Genomic DNA, 15,416 nt, shown 5'->3' on the forward strand with positions numbered 1-15,416 from the left:
TTAAGATAATTTAGAGAAATCCATTTCCATATAAGATTCGACTTAATTTTCAACGTGAAAAGTTTTAAATTTAATTTTAAATATTCCTCAGTTTCTGTACTTCTTTTGAATACCGACACGAAGTTTACTTTAATCTCATAATCGTGCAAAGGAAGAAATTTACTTTCTGAATTTCTAATTAATTGTTCCCAAACGCCTTTTATACAGATTAAACTAAATGCTATTTCAAAAATGTCAAACCGCTAAAATTGATAATGAGAAAAATTTAGTGTCATAAAATAAAATTTCCTTTTTCTTTCATTTTAATTCGTCTATTTTCTGCACGAAGTACACGCGGCGTTCGCCCTTGATCACGAGTCAAACCGAAAACGGAGATCAACGTTAAACGGGAACAATGGCAAATCTCTAGAGGACTTTCTAGAGAAGTAAACTCAATTCCGTCGGGAGCCCAAGTCCCGGGATGCTCCGTCGATTTTTTAATGTCGTCCGACGTTCAAAAAACGAAGCTCCGCGCGGCGACGGATTCTTGGATCATCCTGATCTTCCGTCGTGGCGAAAATACATCTTAAAAGTCTACAGATCCTTGTGCCTAAACAAACAGCAACTTGCTCCGCAGTATCGCAACTCGCACGCATCTCGTCCGAGATATCGCGCCAAGTTAGGAATCGCGAGCTGACTCAAAAAGTGCCGGATGAACAACCGCGCCTGGTTAGAAAATATTCACTCGAACGAAAATACACGTTCTTTGGCGTACCACCACGGAGTGGACATCCCGACAACGAGCGGTCGCTTTCCGTCGCGACTTCGCTTTTCCCTAGACTAAACCGGCGTTCTGTCTCTCGAGTGGCATCTCTCGATCCGCATCTAACTATAACTATACATATTCAGAACAGTTTACAAAGCGTCTTTGTCGCTCTTCGAGCAACAACAATATGACGATTGAATCCCACGCAGTCTGAATCCATCGAAGACGCGCCAATCGATTCAGATCCCGTCGAAGATCGCGGTGATTCCTCGCAGTTACTTCATGTTAACTGACGATTTCGGTCCTTCGGCGACTACTCCCGATGAGGGGGAGTAGGAAGTTTCGGGTTACGTGGACGACGTTCGCGTCGCGGCGAGTTTCTCGTCCTGCTAGGACGGTGGTTGTCGCTGCTGCTGCTGCTGCTGCTGCTGCTGCTGTTGCTGCGGCTGCTGCTGCTGCTGTTGTTGTTGCTGCTGCCGGTTACTGTCGCGATGACGGTAGCTGGAAGAGTGCAGCTGGCGATAGACCGGCTGACTCGGTGGCTGGTCCTGTAACGGTTGGTAACCGATGCCGGTCGTGGTCTGTTGCTGGCCGCTCCACGGCTGCAGCTGCTGCTGCTGCTGCTGCTGCTGCTGCTCCGCGCCCTGTTGCAGCTGATAGGTCAACGGTTGGCCGCGTCGCTCCTGCAGGAGCAGCTGGTGAGCCGCCTGGTCCATCTCCTCGCGCGTCATGTCTAACGCCTCTTGCATCTCGCGCGACGTGTACCGTACGAAATCCGGATCACAGAATTTCCCCAGTCCTTGCTCCACCAGGACCTGAAAGACATACGACGTGTAGCGCGGACGTTATCAGAAAGTTGAAACCGATTTGTTATTTTTAAGTTGTCTCTCATTCTGAAACTCACCCGACCGACGAGACTCTCCGCGCTTCCAACGACCTCAAAATTCGGTTTCCGGTCCGCGGGACTGCCGGGCATACTGTGGGACAGGCGCTCTGCGCCGACGCTTCCGTTACTCTCTCTGGTCCAGGAAACTGACGAACGAGGAGAGGCGTCAGAGTGTTAGCTCGAATCAGTCACACCCTGCCTCCTTATCGCTTTCGATTCATTTTTACCGAGGCTATTTTTGCATTAGCGAGCATAGCGCACACAAACTGATTTAGTGACACACGAAGTGCTTTTCTCAAGCTTCGCGAAATTACTGGTGTTAGGTGTAAATCGAATTGCAGTTAAGAATAAGCATTAGGTAACAAGACTGTTAGGAATGTTAGTTCGAAAGCTGACAGAACGCGTGCTTCGAGCAGCGGTTGACCACCTGAGCAACACTTTGCTTCGTATCCACGTCTCTCTTCGTATGTTCTTTGTGTCGATCTCTCTCTCGGGAGATTTTATTGTGCAGGGGTTGTTCGAATGAAAAATGATTGTACCTTAACTCAATCAAGCTGTCTGCTTTTGTAGATTTTACATGTTAGGTTTATTCGATTTTCATTCGATAAAATTATTTTGACTACTTTAATTATTTTACCAACGGAAAATTAAACTCATTCTTTTATTAAAAAAGAAATATCTAATAATTCTGTGCTTTTTTGAAGAAAATTTTAGAATAATAAGAAAAATATTAAGAATTATTATATTGAGGAGATAGAGAAGCATAAATATATAATTCAAGAAAATAAATTGCTGAGAAAATTGAAACATAAATATATAATTCAAGAAAATGAATTTAATGAAATCTTAAATATAATGAAATACGAAAATTATTGCTCTGATATTCGAGCGTGTATTGATATTGATACTAATCATTTGCGATCGCTGCCTATACGGTATACGATTGCAAATGATTCATTCGCGTGCTTTAGTCACCTCTGCCGTGGTAGGACGACGCTCGGTGTGACAAGCAGGAGGCGCAGACGCGCCATTGTCGCGAGTCGACATTGGCGAGGAAGCCGGCCACGGCGATCGCTTGGTTCTGTGCCATTTTAAGGCCATTGGCGACGGTGCGCGAGCCAGGGCCCGACGACGTAGTGGCACCGGTCGCGGATCCGGCCGCCGGCGCCGTGGCGGTTTCAGCGGCTGCATCCCGCGACCGGAAGCTCGCTGGAGCCGACTTGCCACCGGCGGTCGCAGCATCGCGACGGGCCTTGGCACGGCGCTTCGACGACCGGCCGCCCAGCACGGTGACATGGGGTTTCCCTGTCGTGCCCCGCGCTACGCCACCCTCCGAATGCGGGTTCCACCTGCCGGAATCGCTCGATCCGCTTCCGGTTGACGTGTCCTCATCATCATCTAAGGCTACGTGCGAGGACACGGGGACGTTTTATCAATGGGTCACAAGCCTAAACGCGTCTATTTTGTAAGTCGGTCTTTTACTATGCTGGCGAACGCGACGAAATTTTGTTGCATGAAGTTCTATCATTAACTATGTATCGTATATGATTTATCTTTCTATAATTTTACGAATTCGTTTATTTTTAGCGCAACTCCAATCACACCTACAACAATTTTGATAGCAAGTTCCAATTTTTTCATTATTTTATTTATATTAAATATCCAAGAGAATTTAAATATCGTTAGATAAGTGCAATAAATTATAAAGTAAATTGATAGGTCATTAGTCTCCTCCGCCAGCACAGCGACAGAACAGTCTTTGCGACTCATTAAACCGGCGTTCCCGTACCGTGATTGCTCCAGACTGCGCAATCGACGCAGCAGCCCCGCGACGCGTAGGTATAATAACAGTTCGTCCCGTTTGACGAGGAAGCGGGGCTTGAGCTCGTCGCGGTGGTCGAGGTGTTCGCGCTCGTGGTGCACGACGCGGTGATAGTCGTCGTCGCGACGCTCGACCCGTTCGTCGTGCCGGCCGCCGCGGATGCTGCTGCGGTGGCTGCCGTCGTTTCCGTTGCTGCCGATGCAGCAGCAGGAATGTGCACGGCGGTGCCGGTGGTTGGGGTGCCGGTGGACGAGGACGGCGGGTTCCGTCGCGGCGGAGGCGTGGGTGGCGTCAACTGCCGCTCGATTCCGTCCTGAAGACTGCACGAGCGTGCACACGCACACGCGGGATAGGACGGCGAGGGAAGAAAAGAAAAGCGCAACGGCCGTTCTTAGTACGTTAATGCATGTATACGTATGGCAGAAGACCTATGCACCCCCAAGAGCCCCGAGATATTTTACTTAACACAAACATTATAGATATCACAGCAAATCTAATCGTTTTAATTTGAAATAATAAATATAAGGATTGCGTGTCTCTCCAATGCAGAAAAGCTTTTTCCTCTTCTCACGCACCATTTCAAATCTTTCATTTATTATTTATTTCACTTTTTGTAATGGATTTTAATTATTCAAGATTTCTTAAGGAGAGACATACTGTAAAATAATTGAAGATAATTTAAAAAAATAGTATTTTGAAGGAAACTGGCATGTATATATAAGCCATATTTTTATCGAGGCATTTGGAGGTGCTTAACAAGCATTATCGTCAATGTGCGGCGATAATCTACAATTAGTAGTAGTAGTACAAACAACATGCGATCAGCCGGGCATAAATGTTATTACGCGCGGATCCCAAACGCATCCCTCTTGCATTCTTCGAGATACATGTGCGACCCGCGCGTCTAATTATCCTCGTAATCTTGCATATCGACTCCCGTTTAATCGATTTACGTGAATGTCATTTCCGATTGCTCGTGAAAATGTAATTGAACGGGATTCTCGAGGTGTAATTAATGAAAAATACATGCAGTCGCGCAGAGCAAGCAATGCGTATCAACAAAAAGAAAAAAAATGATGGAAAGCCAGCTACTGATCGCCCTAACTTGTCTTACCATATTCGCTATTGGGATGGAGATAGTTACCGCTACCCGATCCACTGAAACGGTACGATAGTAAACAGAAAAGCGTAAGGGATAATGAGAGATGATACGAATCGGTCCGCTCTAAGAGGCGAAATAACTTGTCGCAAGTGGTAAAATTTTGCTAAAAGTCGCCTAAAAATATCAAAGATTCAAAAACCGGGGTACTGATAAATCGCGTCGTCCTTTTTTTTTTTACAAAATACAATTGTTACATTATCGCGCGCGTCTAACAAGGAGAAAATAATTAAATAAAACGTAGCGCTCTGTTTCGACTATGTAAATTTACGAGATTACTTCGTTTTGTTACGATGAGCCAATTAAAAAAATAAGATCAAACTGATGAACGTCCTGCATGCACTATAACGTGATGTACCGGGAAAGAGAGAAAACAACAAGATCTTTATAACTATCGATTACACACGGACATAGTAATCTAACAGACACAGGGCCACTCCCTGCAATTTATTGTTCGCACGCTCGCTCACTCTGTACGCGCTCTGTACTTACTCGACCACTTTGTAAGACGTCTGTTGCGCCGGATTGCCGAGGGCAGCGAGCGGTCTCAGAGGTATATTCTCTTCGGCCCCTGTCAGTCGCAGGTCAGCTCCCAACTGGTTCATCGCGCCGTCGCTTAGACCACTGTAGGATTATGTTTTTATGCATCAATTCATTAATATGTAACTAATTAATACAGTTGAACTAGTATAGTTTGATAAATTAATAACTTTTGTTAAAGATATTAGAGATAATATATAAGCAATTAACGTTTTAAATTAAACTTTAATATTTATCCAATAGGCGTAAAATTATAAAAATGTAGAATGTTGATTTTGAACGTTTAAGAAATTTCGCAAGTGACTAAAATAATTCAATAACGGATAGAAACAAATAATTACCCCGCTACATTTGGCACAATTTGGTGAGCGATTTGTCTGGTGACATCCGTGACGGCGGTCCTCCGTAACGAGGCATATGGTAGAAAATCTATGGAATTGGTCGGGGAAGCCTGTAAGAAAGTTTACGATATTAGAACGATCGACTGGAAAGAACTCTGTGTTAAAATGTTACATATACCTTCGCAGCGGCGGAGTTAACCTTCAACGATTTCGCTCTATGGAAATGGTGTCCTCTTCGCATGCTGGACCACACGCTGCCAAAGAGCGAGTGATTTCTCTGAAAATGTTAAATATTAAATAATTGCGTAATATGCTATTATAGAAGTTATTATTTAATTATTAATAAACTTTTTTTCGGGAAATAAGGTATAACGCGATCGTTGATCTCACCCTGTGCATAGGTTCCGGATTGTCGTCGAGGAGTTCTTCCAAATTACCGGAAATCGCGCGTTTTAATTCGGGGCCAGCTTCGTGTAACGTTCTTAATCCGGCCTTTTAAATTAAAATTGCATGTAGCAAGTATTATTATAAAATATTCAAGTATGAGTACATCTCTAATTGTAAGTCATTAAATTTTTATTACGTTAATTTTTCTTCTAAAAAAAAACTCACCTGAAGAGTCACGGTGTTGTGACAATCTCTGTCACCGTCCTTCATTTCCTGCTCCTTGCGTTTTTTGAATCGACGGAAATAGTCCTGGATGAGGAAGGTCGCGTAAAACTTGCCGACCGTCACCTCGTCGTCCACTAGAAAGATCGATTCGAAGTGTAAATTTAATTCCGCGAAAGAAAACAAATTTTACGGTGGAGAAACCCTTACCTCCGGGCGGTGGTACGACTTGATCGAGAAGCTTCGGGCTAGTCCTCTTCCAGATCTTCTTGATCACCGCCCTAAGTTCGGCATTCGCGTCGTCAATGTTGCCCTCCGTCTTAATCCTTAGCGACGTCCTCACGACGGCAAACAAAGTCGCGTTGAACAATACGGTGCCGTCGCTGTTCAGCGGCATGTTCATTGAGACGAGTCTCTGAATTTTCAATTTCGAGATTAGGGACGATTTCGTTAATTTGAATTCTACTTTAAATTACGTGACATTCTCTTAGTTTGTTCGTTAAATACGAACGATAAAAGTTTATCCGTTAAAATCTATATAATTATACAGGCTTGGTCATAAATAGAAAGCCCCACAAGTTGAGGTAAATGTCCTATATATAATAAAAAAATAAATTAAAAATAGTTTTATTGAAAAATATTTTTATAATAATTTTTTATAATAATTTTGTTAGTCCTCATTTGACTAGACTTTCATTAACGCCTTTTCCAAGAAAATAAATTGAGGACGCTTTACACTTATGACCAAGATTGTATAATGAGCATCATTAGTCTCATTTGCTAACCTTGCAAGCTACCCTGTGGGGACACAGCTTTCCGAAACCCAAGGGCGGCGATATTTTCCGTAGTAACGTTACTACGTCGAGATGTTTAATTCGCCCCTTGGCGTCGGGATCGTATTCGGACCACAGGCGAATAAACTCGTCCAAGTGGTGCGGCCCGAGAATCGACCAATCTCTCGTCAAGTAGTCGAAGTTGTCCATGATAACGGCAACGAAGAGGTTGATAATCTATTTTCCGCGAGATACATAGTACGCAAATTAAATTATAATATCTATCGGAGATCTTAAATAATAAAATAAAACTTATACAAAGTGGAGATAATTACGACGATATACACTTACGAGAAATGAACAGAGCACATAGAAAGATATGAAGTAAGGAAATGCAATGTCCGATCCGCAACTATTCTTGTCGATTTCGTCGCTGTTATCATCGCATTTAACTTCCTCTTGCGACGAACAATCCATCATTATTTCTTGCCACGCCTCGCCTACGGGTCGCAAATATTCGATCGATCATGATTTTTCTCAGTGGTGTTACGCTTACTTTCGACGGCTAATTACGTAATACTTTGCGATTGTGCATATCTTTATTGCATGTAATTATTATATTGCATCAAATTATTGAAAAAAATTGCGTATTGATTTCTGCTAAGCGAAAACTATTTCGAAAGTTTGATCAATCGTAACATTTCTATTTTTTAGTACCAAATATCTTAAGTCAAATAAAATATTCGTACCTGTTGCCGATCTAAACAGAATTAACACGGCCTGCGGAAAGGACTGGAAATTATTATTGCGATTTATCTCGGTGTCGTCGTTTATCGCGATCTTTCCAAAGACCTGAAAAGAAACGCTCGTTTGCATCATCGCCGTTTATCGTGCTCCAAACGTGTTTTTTCATTGATCGGCCATGCTTACCTGCATGCCTATCACAGCATAAATGAAAAAAAGCATAATGATGAGAAGAGCGACATAAGGCAGAGCCTGAAAGGACTTGATAAACGTCCACAAAAGTGTTCGGATTCCTTCCCCCCTGCTCAGTAGCTTGACCAATCTCATTACGCGAAACAGCCTAAAGAAATTGATGGAAATGATGCTGGTGGATCCAGGCTGCAAGGATGACAAAATAGTTTAGTGACAGTTTTACTTCCCGCCCCTTAAATATAATCGCGAATATTGCCTCGGGTGCTCGATCAAAGTCGAGCGCAACGGATACTCACGTTAACTTCCGAATAAACGATATCGATGAAACTTCCGAGCACGATAATAAAGTCGAATACATTCCACGCATCACCGAAGTAATTCTGTAAATTAATAACGAGCTCGCTTGTGAACATAATTAACGCTGATACAAAGTGAAATTGAAAAATGAAACATTTCAGACCGAATGTGAGATGTAAGAAACGATTACGATATAAGATATATTGACGCGAATCTGCACCTTAAATCGAAATGCGGCCAACTTAAACACAAACTCAAGGGCGAACACGGCGGTGAAGACCATGTTGAGAACATCCAGGACATCCGTGTACATCTCCGGTTGCCGGTAAAATTTCATTGCAAGCGTCACGGTGTTGATCATAATTAGCGTGAATATTGTATACTCGAACGGTTGGGAAGTGACGAACCACCAGACTTTGTACTGTATTCGATGTTTCGGTATATATCGGCGCACTGGCTTAGCTTTCAGCGCGAACTCGATGCAATTTCTCTGGAGAAAGAAGCGATTATTAACAATTCATGATAGGATCCTCGTGTGATCTCAAAGTATTTTAATTTTAACCATTTTGTCGTTAAAGAAAATTATAACGGAATTACATAGCGATACTGTATTCCCATTATGTTCCCATTATTTTATTTAATAATTTTGATATGAAGATTGCATTACATCTTATTTTCACAAATATTGCAGTTTGATAAACGTTTTTTTTTTATGCGTTTGTTTTACAGTTAATTGAAAATGAGAATATTTTTGGGATCATGCGTGATTTCGTTGTAACATTAATGCTATTACAATTTGAACATAATAATTAATTTAATATTCGCATGATTCACCTGATTTTTATCGAGCTCGCAGTTTTTGTACTCTTGCTCGCCTTCGTTCTGAAAGGTGACAATAACGAAACCGACGAAGATGTTCACCATGAAGAACGCGATGATAATGATGTAGATGATGTAGTAGGCGGCCACTATCGGCCGAAAGTTATGAATTGGTCCATGATTTTCTTGGTTCGAGTCGATTGACCACTCTAACAGTCTGTTAATAGACACGAGGACAACATTAACTATTTAATACCTTGCATTTAAAACTGCTTATTCATTTCTTTTTTATTTTCTTAATTTTCGTAATATTGTTAACAAAATTACGCGTTTATTGAAATATATATGAGAGATGGAATACTTGTCGACAAAGAAGCAAAGAACAACAAAGCAAAAATCTAAGAAAGTAACAGAAAAAAGAGAGATATAAGAAAAGGGTCTTCTTAATGGAAACTTTGTTGTGTCGACATTGAGATTGCTGTAAAAGCAAAGTTTGCATAAGTAGCCTTTTGTACTGTATTTAATGTATCCTGATAGAAATATGAAAACGGTGTTCCTTGTAAACGCAATGCAAAATATACTTACGATGGCCAACCTTCGAAAGTCGAGACTGTAAAAAGGGTCAACATCGCCTTGGCTACGTTATCGAAATGAAAACGATGCAGCTTCCATTCTCTCTGTTGTACAATCGGCCTGTTAATATTACTGTTTTCGAATTCCAAATAAGTACCCCTGGAAAGGAGAGTTTCTTGCACTGCATTCTGAACGTGTGATTTGTATTCGATTTTTCGATTCGAATTTTTCGTGAATTAGTGAAAAATCTTATTATAAAAATTTATTTATTACATTTAATATATTTTTAGATTGTATATGCTCTCTCGTCAACACATTATTATTATATGAAAAACTCACTGATACTTCTTAAAGATATTTATGTAATTTCCGCGTCGCAATTCTTAGATTTGCAATTAAACGAAATTGTATATCATTTTAATTTAAAGCGTAAATAATTAAAACTTACTGACACTCGTCCTCCGTCATTTTCGATGCATCGGTACAATAGAAAAATTTGCCCTATACAACACAAGAAGTCCATCAATTTCGATCGCCGTTAATGTGTCCGTTGATACGGAACTAGAATTTACGCAACATGTTAAAGCTGCGGGCGACACGCTAGCGTTCTTGAAATTTAATTTGATGCCATTTACTAAATTAAATAATTACTTTTCGCGCGAATAGTTTACGTACACACGAATATCTATTCGATCAAATACGAAATATAATTAGACATATAATTAGAATATATTCTTCAATGTCTCGTTGTTTACATAAAAGTGATAAAATTAGTTTTGCTACAAGGCAACCTGCTATCTTACAACTCGATGCGATTGAATCCTTTATGTAGAATTAAAATCTCAATGATCGCCAGCATGACGGGTTACACATCAGCTGTGAATCGGCCATTCTTGCAGTAGCATTGTCAGCGGCAGCAACAATGAGACGTGATCGAGCAAAGTAAGAGGGTGTTAACGTGAGACAAAAACGTGGTATGGAAAAAAAAAAGGAACATTCCTCGTCGGCACGTGCATACATATGTACAACAAGGTACGGAGCGATGCGTGGGATTTTCTCGACGATTCCGCGACCACGTCCATTATAAATTATTAAGCGTTTCGCCGCACTTTGTGGTACACGGACATTGAGTGCATAAGCACGCTGAGGGAGAGGTGTCGGTGAACAGGTCCTTCGCCCCTCTCGCCTTGAAACCTTGCGCCGCGACCATGTGGACAGAGCGAGACGGTGCAATAATTACGAATAATTAAGAACACCCTCTCCAATCTTCCGAATTTCGCGCAAATTAATCTTCGTCCTTGTCGCTTGTACGTTTCACTTGGTATCAAAATTCCAGAAAAAATAATAACGATATACAAAGTCTCGCACGTAGTTTTCAGCTGATGGTGACGTTACGCATAAAGAGATTGCTATAGAAAGATCAAATTTAATTTTTAGATCATTTTTAGATCTCGTTTTTAACAATAATTGACATAAAATACAATTGGAATTATATCCAATCGTAGATGTATATATATATATATATATATATATATATATATATATCAAAAGAGATAAATAATAATATATTAACTCTACGTAACTTTATCGTCAAATCAACGGACGAATTCGCGTAGTAATGCAGCAATTATTTATTCGAGGAGATAATGTGTTATTTTCTGAAAGAGACGTTCGGAAACATGGCGGAGGTGTATTTTCAGTGGGCGCTATTATTGCACCTCGGCGGTTTAAAGGGCCGCAATCCATAGACGCACGCGTTGTAATGCGCGCCTTGTAATGCTCTCGATGAAATCGTTCGTGTCTACGTGACCGCTCCATTATCCGTCGACATGGCGCGCTCGCGTGGGCTCGGACACGACATGGGAAAAAAGCACGAACAATGGGCCACCGTGACGCGCCAAATTGTACTAATTGCCACCTACGTAACACGAGCTGGTGCGGGCCAAAATAACGAAACAGATTGAAACAACAACGCAGAGCCCACCCCGTCCCCCCCCCCCGCTGACAACAGCATATAACTGACGATTTTGTGATCGCCTTCTCCCATCCGCCCTCTTTTCCTATCTCCTTCCTTCTTTTTATGTAATCCATAATTGCTTGCAAGTAAAAAAGCACAGGCGTCGTACGTGTCGCGGCTCGTGCAGAAGCAGCACTATCGTCATATATTCGCGGCATATATATCTTCTGTTCTCCTATCTCGTTATTTTAACGTTAATTTCTCTTCTTCTACGTCATGTCTCCTGACTCAGATATCGTGCTTTGCGTATCTTTTTTTGCATAAGATGATAAAAAGTGACGTTTGTACGATGGGAATATTTATATAAAAACGTTCCTGCAGCTTACAGAATAGACTATCATTATGAGTGACATTAAAATATTCATCGAACACCGTCAAGCGACGCTTATGTTGCCTAAGAAAACGTCGACAAAGTTTATAATTCACTTCCACAATGTTACCCTCTCTCTCTTTAATAATTGCTAGAGAAACCCTAATAGACCATTAATTCTATATGATTATCTGTTTCAATATTATTTTATTATTAGGAGGCGTATTATAGTCTCGCAATCTTTCATTTTATCGAATATTTTTCCATGTTTTGATAATTTACTCTTTTATATAATTTTCTTCGCAATAAGAATGATTCGATAATTTTAACAATAGGACGATCAAATTTGAACTAGCAGATTCGCGAGCGTGAAATATTCGCGAATAATTATTATTAAATGTATGGTAATTATTTTCAACATGTGACGCCTTAGATATTCCGTCCAACATCAATGATCCACTCCTCCATCTCGTATTAAATTCATCACTTTCCCTATAAGAAAAATTATATTTAATAAATTATTCCATCCGGCTGTAAAAATACCATATTTCTATCGTATATTTTTCGCTACATAGGTATTACTCTACCAACTTGCTTTCATGTAAAGCGCATTGATTAATGTTTCTCCTAAATATATGTAGTTTCAATATATAATTTTCACATGGAATATAATATTTTGGCATGATAATATTCTCGTGAAAAACTCATCCCTACTGCGTGAGGATATCAGTTCGAGTGTAGCTACGCTCATATTTGTGATCAAGATAGACAGGAATGTGAAAATTCCGCGGCTTGTAAATCCGATTATCACAGTAATTACTTTCCTCGCTTCGTATCGAAACGAATGTTCGCGCACTCGTCGTTCAAAATGAAAAAAAAAAAGTTATCCGAAGTCCCATGCAACACGTTGGGCGAACCGTATAGCGATTAACATCGTCGTGATGCAAGCAGATTTATTTGCCACATTAATAAGCATTATTCGAGGAAGCAGAATGACAGTATTTCGTTCTTCGCGGCATCGCGTTCATTTGAGACTCGAAATTTCAATAGAGTCTGCAATTTCGCGAAAACGGAGCGATATATCGATTTTGAAACAAAACGCTCACGGGATATCGTCGCGAGTCTCATTCCGCTTCCGTAGTGTGACTGTATGTAACAAAGTCGGCAGAGTCTCGCGCAAAATACGCGGAAGTACGTCGGAACTTTTGTATGTAACATCTAAGGGGCGTTACCCACTAATGCGTCTCGAGTCCCGATCGGACCGCATGTGAATAACTTTAGCGCTATTTCATACTTTGCGACTATGAAACACAACGCTGTCTTGCGAACATCTGTGTGATCTCTCTACGGTTGCTCGTACAATCTATCTTTCATCTAAGCCCTAAGTTCAGCTTTACAGTTTCTATTCTTCCTCGTGGAATCGTGTGAGTCGTGGAGAAAACTGGTGTCTAGTCGTGACAAAGCGAGACGAACAATTATTTTCCACTTTCGCACTTTGGCGTAAAAAAAATCGCCGTTTATAAATTAGCTTTCAAATGAAGTAGATCGAAATTATTGTATAATTATAATATTTTTAACAATTTTTATATGAAGATGCGTCACAAATGCTAATGAAGATAATTCGGTATTTTGTCATTAATCATAAATTCGATATAAATCGATATATTTCAGTAACTAATTTGTTGATAATGAAGAGTCTTCATTAATGATAAATTCATTTTCATTTCGTTATTAATTATGCGATTTGCCATAATTCAATCGATGCCATTTTATCGTGTGTCGAACGCCGTTACATTAAAGTTCGCCTCGTTTTATCACGTCATCACGTGTAACTCGTGGTTTTCGGTGCACGTGGACGGCCAGCATGCACTACGACTAAAGCTTCATTCTCACATACAGCGAAACTGGCATGCCTGGTTAAGAGGATGTCTATCTTTAAATGGGGATGGGGGGAAGGAGGGCCGTATGGCGATATATGATATGCGTATCGTTGGTTGTGTGACGAATAAATATATATATATACAAAAATATAGATATATATATAGTTTGCACGTCGACGTATAATTACACGACAATCTCGCCTGGTTTTTCTTGGTTAAAAGCGTTATATTGTTAATAACAGCGTTACCGTGCTCGAGGGTGTTGTCGTAAAAGGGAAGATGTATAGAGAGAGAGAGGGAGAGAGAGAGAGAGAGAATATAAAAGTGAGAGAGAGAGAGAATAAGTGAGAGAGAGAGAGAGAGAGAGAGATATCGGCAGCAACGAGATATACACACGTGCATACATTCGCGGGGTGATCCGTCATCATTTTCGTGTGTTTCCGGCTGTCAGGATCGCGCGCGATAGCACTATAATTAATGATCGACTGTATGATGATCGATATGTCGCGCAGATAATCAGATAATACCCCGTCCGTATCGAGCAGAGATAATTTCGCAGCAAAAGGAACCTTTCGGAGAGGAAGTTTCCCTCGTCGAAACATGTCTGTGTAATATCATTCACCACGTTATTACGTTAGAAGCTTTGCAACGTGTTCGAAGTCGTTTCGATGCTGTAAAATGTCGTGCCTTGCTGCTGATACGTTTCCCTCGGTTTAGGATGAAGTTAAAAATAAAGTGAGAAAAAGGATTCTCGAAACAGACTTAGGCAAACTTTATAAATCTTTTAATCTTTTCTAAGTATCAAGAAAAATGTAAAAAAGGTAATGTTAAAATAACTTTTTTTTTCTCAAGTCTGATTTTTTTTAAAATTGAGGAAGATATTGGGAGTCATAATATTGCAAAATACAAAGTAAAGGCAGATATAGGACTAATTTTCTATCATTATTTTTAATTATTATTATTATTATTTAATGCTTTCTTTGTTATTCTTACCGATCAATATTATAATAATGACTGATTTTAAATTAATAACAGTATAATTTACAACAATATTGTTAATAACATCCCGGATAAAATTATCCAAAAAACAATTAAGCATATAATTTGTTACAAAAATTTCATTTGAGAGAAAGAATATTTAATATCTAGTGTAATTAATTAACGTTTTGCGATATCACGTAGCTATCATTACACTCTACTTTCCGTCACTCTCCGTATTTTGCTTAGAGAAATTCGGTCGTCCGAGGTGCTCTGCCGGAAATTTATCGCCGTGGGCGACGGAAATGAGCGTAAGTGCAAGGATAGAAGAAAAATAGGAGGGTGAGGGAAGGTAGAAAGAAAGATAGAGAGACAGAGAGAAAGTGGTAACGCAATCTCGTTCGCTTAGTAAGCTTTCTAAGTGGATGGCTGGATGTCTCTTTACCTTAAACAGCTGTACCCCGATAACAGCGAACATGAACTGTAGGAGATAGGTGACCAACATAATGTTGCCGATCGTTTTAATGGCGACAATCACACACTTCACTACGTACTTTTTCACGTAGCGTTTTCGGTTGCGGACGAGCAGGGCGAGCGAGCACAGCGGGGAACACGTGGGGTGGTGAGAGAGTGAGAGAAAACAAAAAAAAATAGAGTAGCATTAATTTAGGGTGGCCGAGTATCATCACTCCAGGGGGGCTAGAGGGGCTAGAGGGGCTAAGGGGGCTTAG

The 15,416-nt window shown here is 40.5% G+C and overlaps 1 protein-coding gene across 1 annotated transcript in view; it reads right to left on the reverse strand.

The window, feature by feature from the left end:
* Positions 1–9: 9 nt before the first annotated feature.
* LOC105457564 (muscle calcium channel subunit alpha-1-like) overlaps positions 10–15,416 on the reverse strand; it is a 42,372-nt gene continuing 26,965 nt past the window's right edge. The window contains exons 23-40 of the mRNA XM_011702302.1: positions 9,949–10,001; positions 9,513–9,659; positions 8,943–9,144; positions 8,329–8,598; positions 8,108–8,191; positions 7,806–7,997; positions 7,625–7,727; positions 7,227–7,375; positions 6,888–7,112; positions 6,313–6,517; positions 6,106–6,239; positions 5,884–5,985; positions 5,672–5,770; positions 5,494–5,603; positions 5,105–5,236; positions 4,568–4,611; positions 1,650–1,777; positions 10–1,560 (exon numbers count right to left, since the gene is read on the reverse strand). Of these exons, the coding sequence (XP_011700604.1) occupies positions 1,135–1,560; positions 1,650–1,777; positions 4,568–4,611; positions 5,105–5,236; positions 5,494–5,603; positions 5,672–5,770; positions 5,884–5,985; positions 6,106–6,239; positions 6,313–6,517; positions 6,888–7,112; positions 7,227–7,375; positions 7,625–7,727; positions 7,806–7,997; positions 8,108–8,191; positions 8,329–8,598; positions 8,943–9,144; positions 9,513–9,659; positions 9,949–10,001 (2,805 nt within the window). The 3' untranslated portion in view covers positions 10–1,134. The remainder of the gene's footprint in view (positions 1,561–1,649; positions 1,778–4,567; positions 4,612–5,104; positions 5,237–5,493; positions 5,604–5,671; positions 5,771–5,883; positions 5,986–6,105; positions 6,240–6,312; positions 6,518–6,887; positions 7,113–7,226; positions 7,376–7,624; positions 7,728–7,805; positions 7,998–8,107; positions 8,192–8,328; positions 8,599–8,942; positions 9,145–9,512; positions 9,660–9,948; positions 10,002–15,416) is intronic.

This window comes from Wasmannia auropunctata, unplaced genomic scaffold (genome assembly GCF_000956235.1).
Source record: "Wasmannia auropunctata unplaced genomic scaffold, wasmannia.A_1.0 LD335207.1, whole genome shotgun sequence".
In the NCBI taxonomy this organism is placed as follows: domain Eukaryota; kingdom Metazoa; phylum Arthropoda; class Insecta; order Hymenoptera; family Formicidae; genus Wasmannia; species Wasmannia auropunctata.